This window comes from Hypanus sabinus, chromosome 3 (assembly GCF_030144855.1).
Source record: "Hypanus sabinus isolate sHypSab1 chromosome 3, sHypSab1.hap1, whole genome shotgun sequence".
Lineage (NCBI taxonomy): Eukaryota > Metazoa > Chordata > Chondrichthyes > Myliobatiformes > Dasyatidae > Hypanus > Hypanus sabinus.
In genome coordinates this window covers 16,100,950-16,114,751 of record NC_082708.1, presented here as the reverse complement: position 1 = coordinate 16,114,751, position 13,802 = coordinate 16,100,950, and the positions used below count along the sequence as shown (strand labels likewise).

Genomic DNA, 13,802 nt, shown 5'->3' with positions numbered 1-13,802 from the left:
CACATGCTTTTACACGGTTGTCAGATTGCACATATTACTTGTGTGGATACTTAACCTTCTGCCCCTAATAGCACAACCACGCACACACCATTCTGTGTGTTGGGGAGAAAAGACCACCTCTGACATCCCCCATACTCTCCTCAAATCACCTTAAATTATGTTCTTTTGTATTAGTTATTGCTGCCCCGGGTAAAGGTGCATTCTGTCTGAGCATCTTCTACACATCTATCAATTCACCCCTCTTCCCCCTTTGCTCCAAACAAAAGACAAACCCGAGCTCATTAATCTCTCCTCCATAAGATGTTCTCTTAATCCAGGCAGCATTCTGCTAAATCTCTTCTGCACCCTATAAGACCATAAGATATAGGAGCAGAAGTAGGTCATTCTGCCCATCGAGTTTGTTCCGCCATTCAGTCATGGGCTGATCCAATTCTTCCAGTCATCCCCACTCCCCGGCCTTCTCCCCATAACCTTTGATGCCTTTGCTAATCAAGAACCTATCTATCTCTGCCTTAAAGGCACCTAATGACGTGGCCTCCACAGCCGCTTGTAGCAACAAATTCCACAGACTTACCACCCTCTGACTAAAGTAATTTCTCCGCATCTCAGTTCTAAATGGACATCCTTCAATCCTGAGGTCATGCCCTCTTGTCCTGGACTCCCCTACCATGGGAAAATAACTCTCTCTAATGCTGTATATCCTTCCTGTAATGAAGTGACTAGAAATGAAAATATAATAAAGTATAGGTTTTTATTGGGCTGAGATCCAGACATTTGAAATAGTGAGCTGGAGACTTTCTCTCCACAATGCTAGATGCCATTCTCCAAGTCTATCCTAGCTTTGTGGATTCACAAGCACTCTATCCCTGACATGTCCACCAGCTTCCCCATACTCTCCTCCCACCCACCCATGCACACTAGGGCTAATTTGCTGTGGGCTTTGAACCTATGTCCTCCGGATGTGCGAGGAAACTGAAGGACTTGGATCACGGAGGGGATGTGGAGACTTCACAAAAACATTCAGGGTCATAGCTGGGGAATAAGGGAATCTGCAGAAGGACTTGGACAGATTAGGAGAATGTGGTAGATGGAATACAGTGTAGGGAAGTGTCTGGTCATGTACTTTGGTAGAAGGAATAAGGGTGTATTCTATTTTCTATATGGGGAGCAAATTTAGTAATCAAAGATGCAAAGGGACTTGGGAATGCTTGTGTAGACTCCTTAAAGGTTAACCTGCTGGTTGAATCTACTGGGAAAGAAAGCAAATTCAGTATCATTTCAAGAGGACTAAAATTAAAAGCAGGATACTGTAATGTTGCAATGATGAAAATTTTTATGGCTTTGGTCAGATTGCAGTTTTGGGCCTCATATCTAAGAAAGGAGGTGCTGTATTGGAGATGGTCCAGAGGAGCTTTGCAAGAATGACCCTGAGATGAATGGACCAAATGGGTTAATGTTCTAACCCAACCCAAACCACTGGAGCTGTGTGATGGGACTGTGCTGTTCATGATTTTAAATCAGTGTGAAAAGTTAGTGACCAATCAGAATGTATTTTTATTTTTAAAAACTTATTCACCTATCCTTACGCAGGGAAAATTCATCATTGCTACTTGGTCTTGCCAGCATTTAATTATAAAGCAACCATTGTGGTTAATATATTTAATTCTCTGAAATCGCAATTAACAGATCAACAGTAAATGGCTTAAACACAATCTGCTGGAGGAACTCACCAGCTGGGTTGTGTCCAGGGGTGAAGGAAAGGAATTGCCAATGTGTTGAGTTGCAACACAGCATCGGGTCTATTGTTTTTCTAAGTTACTCGATTCCAGTCCGTTTCTAGTACATGGTGTCTCAGCAAGCTAATAAAATAACCCATGCCTACATTAAGATTGAAGGCTTCCGCACATGCAGTATTGTATTTAGATGGTATAGAAAATTTAGAATTTAAGTGTATTGTTAATACTTTGAGGAATAGATAGTTTTATTATCTACTGCAGTATTGAGAGAGACTGTTTGAAGAATTGCTGTTTACAGATTATTTTGCTTACTTTCAACAGAGAACCAATATTCCACAAGCTAAATTCAGGCAGCAGATCGTGCCAGTACTCAAAACACCCAGAAAGTCAGCCTTGAAGATGGTACATGACAATAAAAGAACGGCGGCTAGCCTTGTAAATCAAACCTCTCAACTACCTGTCTGTGCTTACAATTAAATGATAATTGAGTTTACAGTCTAATTCTTGGGAACGTTAGCACTGCTGGTTATACAGATTTTAGTATAGTTGACAAGAGGGCTCATTGTTTCACCAGAGTTTGCTATGCACTCTTGTTTAGTGCCATAGAACCAAAGTACATTTACTATTGAAGTATCTATACTACTGTTTATACAACCTTCAGATTTGTCTCCCTACAGGCAGTCACCAAACAAATAAAACCAAAAGGCCCCACTTCAAACAAACAGCTCAAACACCAAATGTGCAGAGAAAAAACAAATTCTGCAAACAATTAAAGTAAGCGAATAACATTCAGAACTAAAGTGAGTTCTTAGCCACAAAGTCAGTCCCCACCGCAGATGATTCAGGAACCCATTAAGCTGTATTGAACACACAGCCACAGTCATCGTAGAGACAGGTAACCCCGCAGAGCACCAAGCTGAACCGGCTGCGACACCCTGACCTTTTCAAACTGGCCGGGTGCTTAAATCTCCCAAACCTAGCGACATTCCCTGCACTTGGACTCAGGCCTGCCATTCCCATATGCCAGGTTGCACAGGCAGTTCAGCAGCTTAGCTCCGAAAGGAAAGCCGCAGGCTATTGATTGCAGTGATCGTATCTGACAAGAAGTTAATACGGTAATAGAACCATCCAGCACAGTTCAGGCCCTTCAGCCAACAATGTTATGCTGACCCCTAACGTACTCCAAGATCAATTTAACCCACAGAGCCCTCCATTTTTTTTTATCATCCATGTGCCACTTTGTCCCACATTATTCTGCTGGAACAGCAAGGTGCAGCGCAATGGGAGAGGTCCATCCCTTGCCAATCCATATATAGCCTCTGCAGGCTTTCTGCACACTTTCGGGCAATCCCAACTCTCCATTGGCTCATGTTTTCCTGTTTATAATTTCCAGTCCTGCAAATCTCTCAATTCCTGGTTTTTCTCCTAGAGTAATAATGCATGGAAACAGATTGCTCATCCCAACTCATTCATGCCAACCATGGCGTCCACCAATCTCACCCCATTTGCCCACATTTGACCCATAGCACTCTAGACCACTTCCATCCAAATACTGAGGGGTCTTTTTAAAATTGTACTTGCTTTCACACTCCCTTTTGGCAGCTCATTCCACCCTCTGTGTGATGATGGATCCTTTTAAATTTTTCACCTCTCACCTTAAACCTGTGACATCTAGTTTCCGGTTCCCTTTCCCTGAGAAAAAGACCTGTGTGTTCTATTTATGCCCTAAAGGTGATATACTGTACTTTACAATCTTCTATACTCCAAGTCCTAGCTTTCCAATCTCTCCCTGTAACACAGGTCCTCGTGTCCTGGTAGCATCCTTGTAAATCTTCCTCAGTTTTATGTGCCGTCAACTGTCTGGCTCTTCGTTCTGAAGTTGCCTCTGTACCTTTTGAACTTTGGAATGCTAAGGAATATTTTTTTAAAAAGAGTGCATTTTTTTAACTTCATGTGTGGCTAATGTCAAAACCTCTTTGATAACTGTTTTAAAAATACTACTTAAATCGTTGTTCTCTTCCTAATCTCCTTGGAGTTCTCTTTCCTTGAAATCAGAGCAATTTCTCTTTCCTTGAAATTGGAACAATGACAGTTTTGGAGCCAATGTGGTCATTGGACTGGTTCACTTTCTTGCATGCGATTTAGTTTTACATCTAGAACTATTTCAGATACACACTCAGTGATGCTGTTCCCATGCAGGGATTGATTTTGGGAGCCTGTGAGAGGAAAGGGATGATATTACCCCAGGAATGATTGTGGATAGGCCACCCCCCAGATGACTGATGGGTCTTGGATTAGTAATTGCTTTATTATTGTCATATGTGACGAGATAGTGCAAAACTTGTCTTGCCTATTGTTCGTACTGATCAATTCACAGCACAATGCACAGCCTTAGTTAACTTGCCACAAGTCATTTGGCATATTTAAAGAGGAGGATGATAAGTTCTTGATTAGTATGGGTGTCAAAGGTTATTGGGAAAGGGCAAAAGAATGGAGTTGAAAGGGATGATAAATCAGTTGTGATGGAATGGTGGAGCAGACTTAATGGGCTGAATGGCCTAATTCTACTCCTATGTCTGTGAGTATCAGGTGGCATTCAACATGACGGTGCATTGTGCAACACAGTGGAGCTTTTCTTGCTTGGTTACCATTGTCAGATTTCTTGGAAAACTGATGTATCAATACATTTTTGTCTTTCTACTAGTCTTTACTCCAAATCAAAGGTTCACTTTGCCTAGCTCGCCAGTGTTTCATCAGAAAGTATCCACTTGTTTGGCAGAAAGCGGCAGAGATACATTTTATTGCTTATTCTCTGGGAGTGATGGTGCTTTGTGGTAGCCATGGCGATCTGAGTAGCTTATGGCTCTTGAGCAAGTTGTCTTCTAAGGAGAAATAATCAGTGAGCTTTGCTCAGAAGAGAATAACACTCAAAAGAAGAAACTCAGCAAGACAGGCAACATTTATAGGAGAAGATTAACCATTTAAAGTTTCAGCCTGAGAACCTTTTTCAGTTCTGCAAAGGAAGTGGGCAGAAGCTAGGAAAAGGTGGTGGTGGGGGGAGGGAGTACAAGCCGGCAGATTGGTGAAACTGGGTGGGTGGGGAGGGGGATGAAGTAAGATGCTGAGAGGCGATAGCTGGGCTAGAGGTCATTTTTAGCCCTTTACCTCTTCCACTAGTCACCTGCCTGCTTGTGCTCTACCCCCTACCCCTACTCCACTTCTCCTTTCTCTGGCTTCTGCCCCCTTCCTTCCAGTCCTGATGAAGGGCCTTGGCCCAAAACCTTCAAGGAATCTTAAAGGAGGTGGTACTACTATAAAAAGGCAGGTTGATTGAGCATCGTATTCCCATGTAGAAACCCAAGATCTTGCTGACTTTTACCTTTCAATGTGGACTTTACAGGGAGGTATTATATTTGGCAAATCCAACTTTTAATTTCCATGTCCAGGGTGGCAAAGTAGTGTAGCGGTCAGTGTTGCTGTGCCTGCAACCCCTGTTCAAATCCACTGCTCTCCCTAGGAGTTTCTGTGCTCTTCCTGTGACTGCATGCGTTTCCCCCAGAACTGCTGCTCACTCGATGTTATTTTTGTTTTTCACACCAATGTTTGTAAACGCTGGAGACGTTTTGTGCAAGAAAATATCAGGAGATCAGGAGATTTTTTTTTAAACACTCAAACCACCCCATCTGGCATCAACAATCATTCCGTGATCAAAGTTGCTTAGATGAAATTTCTTCCCCCATTCTGATGTTACGTCTGAACAACAACTGAACCTCTTGACCATGTCAGCATGCTTTAATGCATTGAGTTGCTGCCACACAACTGGTTGCTTAGATATTTGCATTAACGAGCAGGCATATAGGAATACCTTATAAAGTGCTCACTAAGTGAGCATCTGACTCAAATTTGAATGAACTTAGTTAACAGTAGAAGACTGAGCAAAGCACATCTTTCAATGAAAGGCTTGTTGTGAGTTCAACTATTCATGCTCATCTTATTTTGTTATCTAGCATCATTATTGCATGCTGCTGAAGCCTAATTGCCCTTGGGTTGGTTGTGATGCGTACCTTTGTGAACTTCTGCAGTCCTGGTAAATCTGCTCCAACTCTGCCTGTTGGAGAGAGTTCCAGGGGTTTGCATCCTGAAGCTGTAAAGAAATGACAACCTATCAACACGGGGTGGTCCACAGCTTGGAGGGGAGCTGTCGGTGGTGGTGGTCCCATGCCTTGCCTCATCTTGTCCATACTGCACCAGCCACCGCCACTGGACTATAAACGTGCTGGAGCAGCGTGTGGTTAAGTGCCTTGCTCGAAGACTAACAACATTCAGATTGCTAGCCCAAAGCCTTACCCACTTGGCCACGCCCCAACACTGTTGTTGTTGTCCTCTGAAGTGCCCTTAGGGTACTCTGGGCAAATCATTAGTGTGCTTGAGCACAAGTGATTCTGTTGATGCTGGGAATGCAGAGTATCGCACGCAAAATTCTGGAGGAACTCAATAGGTTAGGCAGCACCTATGGAAAGGAAGAAACCCATTTAGCCCATTTTGGGCTAAGACTCTTCATCAGGACTGGAGAGGAAGGGGGAAGAAGGTTGGGGGAGTAAAATTCTGTGATCGTACCAGATCAGGATGGTTTGTAGGGCTAGTTGATATTATGTTTGTCAATGCCTTTGTCCACAAGAACTTCTGACCTTCTTAAGTTTTGCATTTCTTTGTAATGTACAAGAAGAGTATTTGGCCCATTGCGCCCATACCCTTTCCTCAAGTGATTCTTCCACATATCTCTGGACTCCTGTTTTATTTAGCACCCAACTACTCAATGAGGAAATTACAAGAGCTAATGAAGTTACTCAGCAGCATGTTTTTGGGGTGTGGAAGGAAACCAGAGTGGTGGGGGGGGGGGGGGAATCTCACTCGATTATGGGGAGAACGTGCAAACTATGCAGAGTACCCATGGTCAGTTTCAAATGTGGTCGCTGGAACTATAAGGAGGCATCTCTACCTTCTGCATCACTTATAACCATATAACAATTACAGCATGGAAACAGGCCATCTCGGCCCTTCTAGTCTGTGCCGAATGCTTACTCTCACCTAGTCCCACTGACCTGCACTCAGCCCATAACCCTCCATTCCTTTCCTGTCCATATACCTATCCAATTTTACTTTAAATGACAATATTGAACCTGCCTCTACCACTTCTACTGGATGCTCATTCCACACAGCTACCACTTTCTGAGTAAAGAAGTTCCCCCTTGTGTTACCCCTAAACTTTTGCCCCCTAACTCCCAACTCATGTCCTCTTGTTTGAATCTCCCCTACTCTCAATGGAAAAAGCCTACCCACGTCAACTCTATCTATCCCCCTCATAATTTTAAATACCTCTATCAAGTCCCCCCTCAACCTTCTACACTCCAAAGAATAAAGACCTAACTTGTTCAACCTTTCTCTGTAACTTAGGTGCTGAAACCCAGGTAACATCCTAGTAAATCTTCTCTGTACTCTCTCTATTTTGTTGACATTTTTCCTATAATTCGGTGACCAGAACTGTACACAATACTCTAAATTTGGCCTCACCAATGCCTTGTACAATTTTAACATTACTTCCCAACTCCTGTACTCAGTGCTCTGATTTATAAAGGCCAGCATACCAAAAGCTTTCTTCACCACCCTATCCACATGAGATTCCACCTTCAGGGAACTCTGCACCATTATTCCTAGATCACTCTGTTCTACTTGATTCCTCAGTGCCCTACCATTTACCATGTACGTCCTGTTTTGACTACTCCTACCAAAATGTAGCTCCTCACACTTATCAGCATTAAACTCCATCTGCAATCTTTCAGCCCACTCTTCTAACTGGCCTAAATCTCTCTGCAAGCTTTGAAAACCTACTTCATTATCCACAAAGCCACCTATCTTAGTATCATAAAGAGCACTTGTTGTGCCCTCAGTTGTGCTTTGGGCACCTTGGCACCAGTGACTGGTTTAGTAAACCAGTGGATTTGGTCTGTTATGGTCACATGTACCAGGATACAGTGAAGAGCTTGTCTTGCATAGTGTTCATATTGATCAGATCGTCATTACAGTGAGGTAGACTTTGGCAACACAATAACAATGCAGAATAAAGTGTAAAAGGTGCAGATAAACAGCGTGCAAGATCATGCAATAGACTGAGGTCAAATGTCCATCTTGCTGTACAAGAGGTCCACTCCAGAGTCTGTAACAGTGGTTTAGAAGCTGTTCTTGGGCCTGGTGGCACCACTGTCTCCTGCAGCACTGTACTTGGGGTACCTCCGCAGCACTGACACCAGATTTCAGCCAATTCAGTTGCATTGGCAGAAAACAGACTGACCTGGTGAATTAAAAATAATCAATATTTGTTTTGTCTGATCCATGACCTTTAAGCAAGAACAAATATCAATATAAACTATTTTTTTTGCACTAGAGAGCAAAGAGAACCTTGGAGTCATCGACATCACAAGAGGTAGTAAGTATCTAATAGTACAGCAGAACTAAGGTGATTTAATTTTCTGTTAAAAGTGATGTTATTTTGGGGTTCATTATTCACAAGGAAGTTTGTTTTTACTTGGTCTCCATTGACTAGCCCTTTGGCAGGGATTCTAGTTCTGGCTGATATTATTACTAGCAGCTTCATTCCATGTCCGCTCCATCTAGTCCTCCACCAGCAGACCACCCAGCTGACTATATTTATTAAGGTAGTCAGGGAACTGGCCTTTTGCTGTCTAGAAACACAAGAGAGTGCAGATGTGGAGAAACACACATAAATCTGGAGGAATTCAGCAGTTCAGGCAGCGTCTGTGGAAGGATGTGGATCCCAGTCAAGACGCTTCATCAGGGCTGGGCAGAATGAGGGAGATGGTTAGTCTATATAAAAAAAAAACTCCTCTAAACTCTGGCCAGTACAGGCCCGGAGCCGTCAAACAGAAGTGGGGAAGGATTCCTTTTTTTAGGATTCCTGACGAAGGGTGTTAGCCCGAAACATTGACATCGCTTCTCCCTATAGATGCTACCTGGCCTGCTGTGTTCTACCAGCATTTTGTGTGTGTTGTTGTTTGAATTTCCATAATCTGCAGATTTCCTCGTGTTTCCTTTTTTTATTTTTCTTTTCAGCCCATTTATTTCATAACAACTCTTAGAGCAATCCTTCCATATCTCTGGACCTCTGGTTTATTTGCTACTTGTAGTAAATTCAAGGTACTAACAAGCATGTTTTTGGGATGTGGGTAGGAGGAAGCAGTGCAGGAGGGGAAATCGATATGGTCACAGGGAAATCTGTGCACACAGCACCCTTGGTCATGATCAAACTCAGTCGCTGGAGCTACAGGGTGGCTCCGTTGCCTTCTGTATCACTGTGCTGCCCGACATTGTGCTTTGGGCACCTTGGCACCAACAACACCAGATTAGAAGCAAATCAGTCCCTCTGCACACTGTCCACGGGATAAACGTAGCGAGAAAGAGACAGGAGCTCGCCTCTTTGTGGACTCTGGGTTTGCGAAGAGGCTGAGGAGAAAGGCACAGAGGCCCGTGTGGCGGTTCATGCTGAGCAGCTGCCTGGCAGGAGGCTGTGCCAAGGGACACGCACGGAGGTGGACGTCAATTGCTGCAGGCAGATCACCAGCTCAGTGAAGGACTCCCTCTGGCCTGCCCAAAGGTTGGTGGTCAGCCAGCTCGTCGAGCTGTCTGTGGAGGAATGCTGCCGACTGCCACATTCCAGGCTGCAGGAGTACGGAAGCTTGGTGCAGCCACTGCAACGGTTTGGTGGGGAAGCACCACAATGTAGGGTTCTCCTACTGGAGAGGGAGGAGCTGGGTTGAGGGAAGAAACCCCTCAACTACTGTAGTAGTGTACCACCCCAGAGGGCTACATGAGTGGCAGCAGTTCTGTAGATTGGTATGTAGGAATGTAATAGAACACTACTGAAAACATTGACTTAGAATGAAAAGGCTTTATTCTTGTAATTATTTTCAATTATGAATAACATTTACTTTCATTAAAAAATAATCATTGCAGGTAAAGGATGGGCAGAAAACGGACTGAACCTGTGAATGAAAATAATTAATATTAAACTTGTTTTATTCATGTGCTGTGAGAACAGGTGTTCATAGAACTTTTTGTTTTCACTTTAGGAAAAAGGGATATCCTGGGAGTCATCACCATCACAAGGGGAGGTAAGTACCTAAATTGTACAGAGCTAAACAATCTCCCTCAAAAGAAAATTAGCCGCTCAGCTTTTTTTTAAACCATGCTCCTAAACTATGGAACTCTACCTGAAACTAAAAGGGATGCAGTCACAGATGACACTTTTAAGTACCATTTCAAAACCTATTTATTTTGCCATGCAGTTAACTAACATGATTTTGTCTTTTATTTTTATGTTTGCTCAGTATCCCATTGTAAAGTATTTTGAACTACATCGTTTGTATGAGAAGTGCTTCATAAATAAGTTGTTGTTATTCCTCTTGGGGAATGGAGCAGGACAAGTGATTGAAGGGTCAGTGGGAACCGACTTTGGGACCAGTTACCATTGTACAGATAATTTAAAATTAGTTGTGCAAATGAATAGATGTGGTCCATTAATTTAAGGTTTTAAGTTGGAGCAAGGCAAAATGTAATGGTATATGGCAGAAGCTAAAAACGTTTATAGGAGTAGGTTGTTTACAAGGAAAGAGACTTTTACCAAGTGGGAGACTTTCACAAGTAATAACAGAGTCTGAGGTCTACCTGTTCCTGTTAGATAGAAAGGCAAGACTGGCAGGAGTAGGCAACCATGAATGATGAAGGATATGGAGGCTCCATTGAGAGGTTTAAAAGAGGAGGCATGGAACAGATACAGGCAATTGGGATCAAGTAAATCCCTGCAGGAGTATAGGGGATGCAGGAATATACTTGCATAGGAAATCAGGAGGGCAAAAGGGGGCTTGAGATTGCTTTCGTAAGGAAGATTAGGGAGCATCCAAGATTTTACATTAAGTGAGTAAGAGACTTGGGGCCTCTCAAAGACCAAAATGGACATCTTCATGTGGAGCCACAGGAGATGGGTGAGGTCCTCAATGGATATTTCTTTGTTTTTTTACAGTACATTGGAGAAAGACATGATGAGTTTGGAACTAGAGATTGTAAAGGGCATGCTCTGGAGATGGTCTGCATTGCAGAAGAATTACTGGGTGTCTTAAAGGCAGATCCATCTCTGGGGCCTAATCAGGTATGTCCAAGGACACTGTGGAATGCTAGATTAAAAAATAGTGAGAGCTGTAGCTGTGATAACTATTTTTGTCATTAGTAATGGGTAAAGAGGCAGAGGACTGAGAGTGGCTGATGTTGTTCCTTATTTAAGTAGGACTGAAAAGAAAAGCTGGGAACTATGAACCACTGAGCATAAGTTATGAGAGGGGATTCCAAAAGACAGGATATGCATGTACCTGAAAAGACAAGTTGATTGAGGATAATCAGCATAACTTTGGTTGATCAGGCCTCATGATTTTTTTTTGTTGAGTTTTTTGAAGAGGTAATCAAGCAGATCAAAGAGGGCAGGATAATAGACACATAGTAAGGCCTTTGAGATTCCACTGTAGAAAGTTGGACCGTGTGGGATCCAGACAGAGCGAGCTAAATGGATGTCCGGCATCTGTATCAAAGATTTGAATGAGCATCTACAAGGCATAATTGCTAAGTTTGCAGGTGACACTTATGATAGGTGGTATTGATTGTGACTATGGTTATCAGGATCTACAGAGTGACCTTGATCAGCTGGGTAAATGGTTGAGGAAAAGCAAATGGAGTTTAATTTGGATAAATGAGAGACATTGCATTTTGGAAGTCAAATGAGGGTATGATTTCTAAATAACACTAAGACCTGGGGCATGTTGCAGAACAGGAGGACCTTGGCATACAAGTATGTGTTTCTTTGAAAGTGGCATTGCAGGTAGAAAAGGTGGAGAAGAAGGCATAAACACGAGATTCTGCAGATGCTGGAAATCCAGAGCTACACCCAAAATGCTGGAAGAACTCACCAGGTCGGGCAGCATCTCTGGAAATGAATAAACAGTTGATGTTGGGGGCTGAGTCCCTTCATTGGGACTGGAAGGGAAGTGTGAAGAAGTGGAATAAGAAGGGGGAAGGGGTATGGCCTTTGGCATGTTGGCCTTCATCAGACAGGGCTTTGAGTATGGAAGCTGGGATGTTGTGTTCCAGTTATACGGGACCAGTCACGGGGAGAACACCTTTCCGAATCCTCCTCTGCGCACGTCATCCAGTGCAAAACAAAACTCAGTGGGTCAGGCAAGTTGGGAAATGGACCACACTGCCGAACCTACCGAGTTTGCAGTTTGTTTTCTGGTTCAGATTCCAGCATCTACACGGCTTCCATGCCAAATCTTCCTTCCTCTCCTCCCATTTGCCATGTCTGTGTCCTCCACTGAATAGAATATTGTATTTTTATATGGGTGTATAACCTGCCCACTGTGGAAATAGACTGCATTAACGGCCTTTCCACAGAAGGTCATTAAGTATGATTACAGAGGGCTGTTAACCTACTAAAAATCTGCCACTTAGAACTTCGTATCTGGATGGTTAGATTAAAAGTGCTATAGAACAACTTACCATATATTATAGCGTATAAGCCAACCTGGAGTATAAGCCGACCCCCCAATTGCAAGGTTAAAAAAGTGCCTTTTTCACGTTACCTTTGTATAAGCCGACCCCTTTTGTAGAGGTTTTTGATTTAACCAGAAAAGATCACAGGATCTCACATGCCAGTACTCAGCTTTGCCGGATCCGGAACCGGGAAATTTTGTGAACCAGTACCTGCTAAGAAAACAGGCCTACACATTGTAGAGTGTTATAAGCAAATTCTTAATAAATAATCAGGGAGGGAAATTTTGGATTAGGTCTCCAATGGTAAAGAATCCTCAGAATTGTAACCCCTGGACTTCCGGTAAGATGGCGATTGCTTAGCTGCTCCGAACTTTTGTTCCGTTACTGTCGCTATCTTTGCACTAAATGTCTCCATTTTTTAAACCTTAGTCGGGAACTTTTTTGGTACCTCTTACTTGCCTGTGAACACCTCTAACTTACAATGTCTAGCAAGAGCTCTAAATCCGGGAGAAAGGAAGTTACGGCTGTCTCAGACGAGACCCTGGCTGCGCTCGGTCAGCTCCGAGACGAAATTTTAAAGGAATTCAAAACCGCTTTCAAACAGTTGGAGGTCAAGATTGATCAAATCAATGACAAGGTGGGCAAGCATGCCCAACACTTATCTCGCATCGATTCGACTTCTGAAGATTTAGAAAGTCGTGTTCGATACTTGGAGACTCTCTGTTCCAGCTTGGAGGAAAAGTGTAACAAACTCCTTTTCAAAACGGTGGAACTCGAAAATCGCAGCATACGCTGCAATCTTAGAATTCTTGGATTGCCAGAGGCCACCGAACAGGGATCAACAATGAAGTTTTTCGCCAAGTTTCTCTGTGAGATATTCGGGAAAGATTTGCTCCCGAACCCGCCTGAGCTCGAACGGGCACACCGGGTCCATGTTCCCGCCGGAATTCTGGGCAACCACCCACGACCAGTAATCTTGTGCTTCCATCAATACCAGGTAAAACACCATCTGATCGTAGAGGCACGTCGCAGAGGTTCTTTTATTTTCCAGGATACAACCATTTGCTTTGTGGAAGATTTTGCACCCCAGACCTTAAAGATGCGCGCTGAGTTTAAAGGCGCAATGAAAGTGCTTTTTGATTGTGGTTTTAAACCTTCGCTTCGCTCCCCTGCTGATCTACGAATCAAACTTAACACTGGGAAATACAAATGGTTTAAGTCAGCCAAGGAAACTGAAGCATTTGTGGCAAGTCTTCCGGCTATCCAGCCATCTTCAGAACCTGATCAGACCTCCTAAAATGGTGGATAAGTACTTCTCGTAGTAAAATTACTTTTTCTGGACTCAGACTTTACTTGAATCATTCAGACATTATTCATCGAAACCCTAAAGGCTGTTGACAATCTCTCCCTGGTTTTGGTGTGTGTGAAATCTATCTTTTATTGTTGTACAACTTT

The 13,802-nt window shown here is 43.2% G+C and overlaps 1 protein-coding gene across 17 annotated transcripts in view; it reads left to right on the top strand.

The window, feature by feature from the left end:
* gyg2 (glycogenin 2) overlaps positions 1–13,802 on the top strand; it is a 120,564-nt gene that overhangs the window by 80,029 nt on the left and 26,733 nt on the right. For 3 of the 17 annotated variants that reach the window (XM_059963755.1, XM_059963771.1, XM_059963756.1), the window contains 4 exons: positions 2,058–2,171; positions 8,179–8,220; positions 9,881–9,922; positions 10,831–10,956. In XM_059963755.1, coding sequence (XP_059819738.1) covers positions 2,058–2,171; positions 8,179–8,220; positions 9,881–9,922; positions 10,831–10,956 — 324 coding nt within the window. The remainder of the gene's footprint in view (positions 1–2,057; positions 2,172–8,178; positions 8,221–9,880; positions 9,923–10,830; positions 10,957–13,802) is intronic. The other 14 variants (XM_059963763.1, XM_059963762.1, XM_059963761.1 and 11 more) reach the window with 9 other exon arrangements.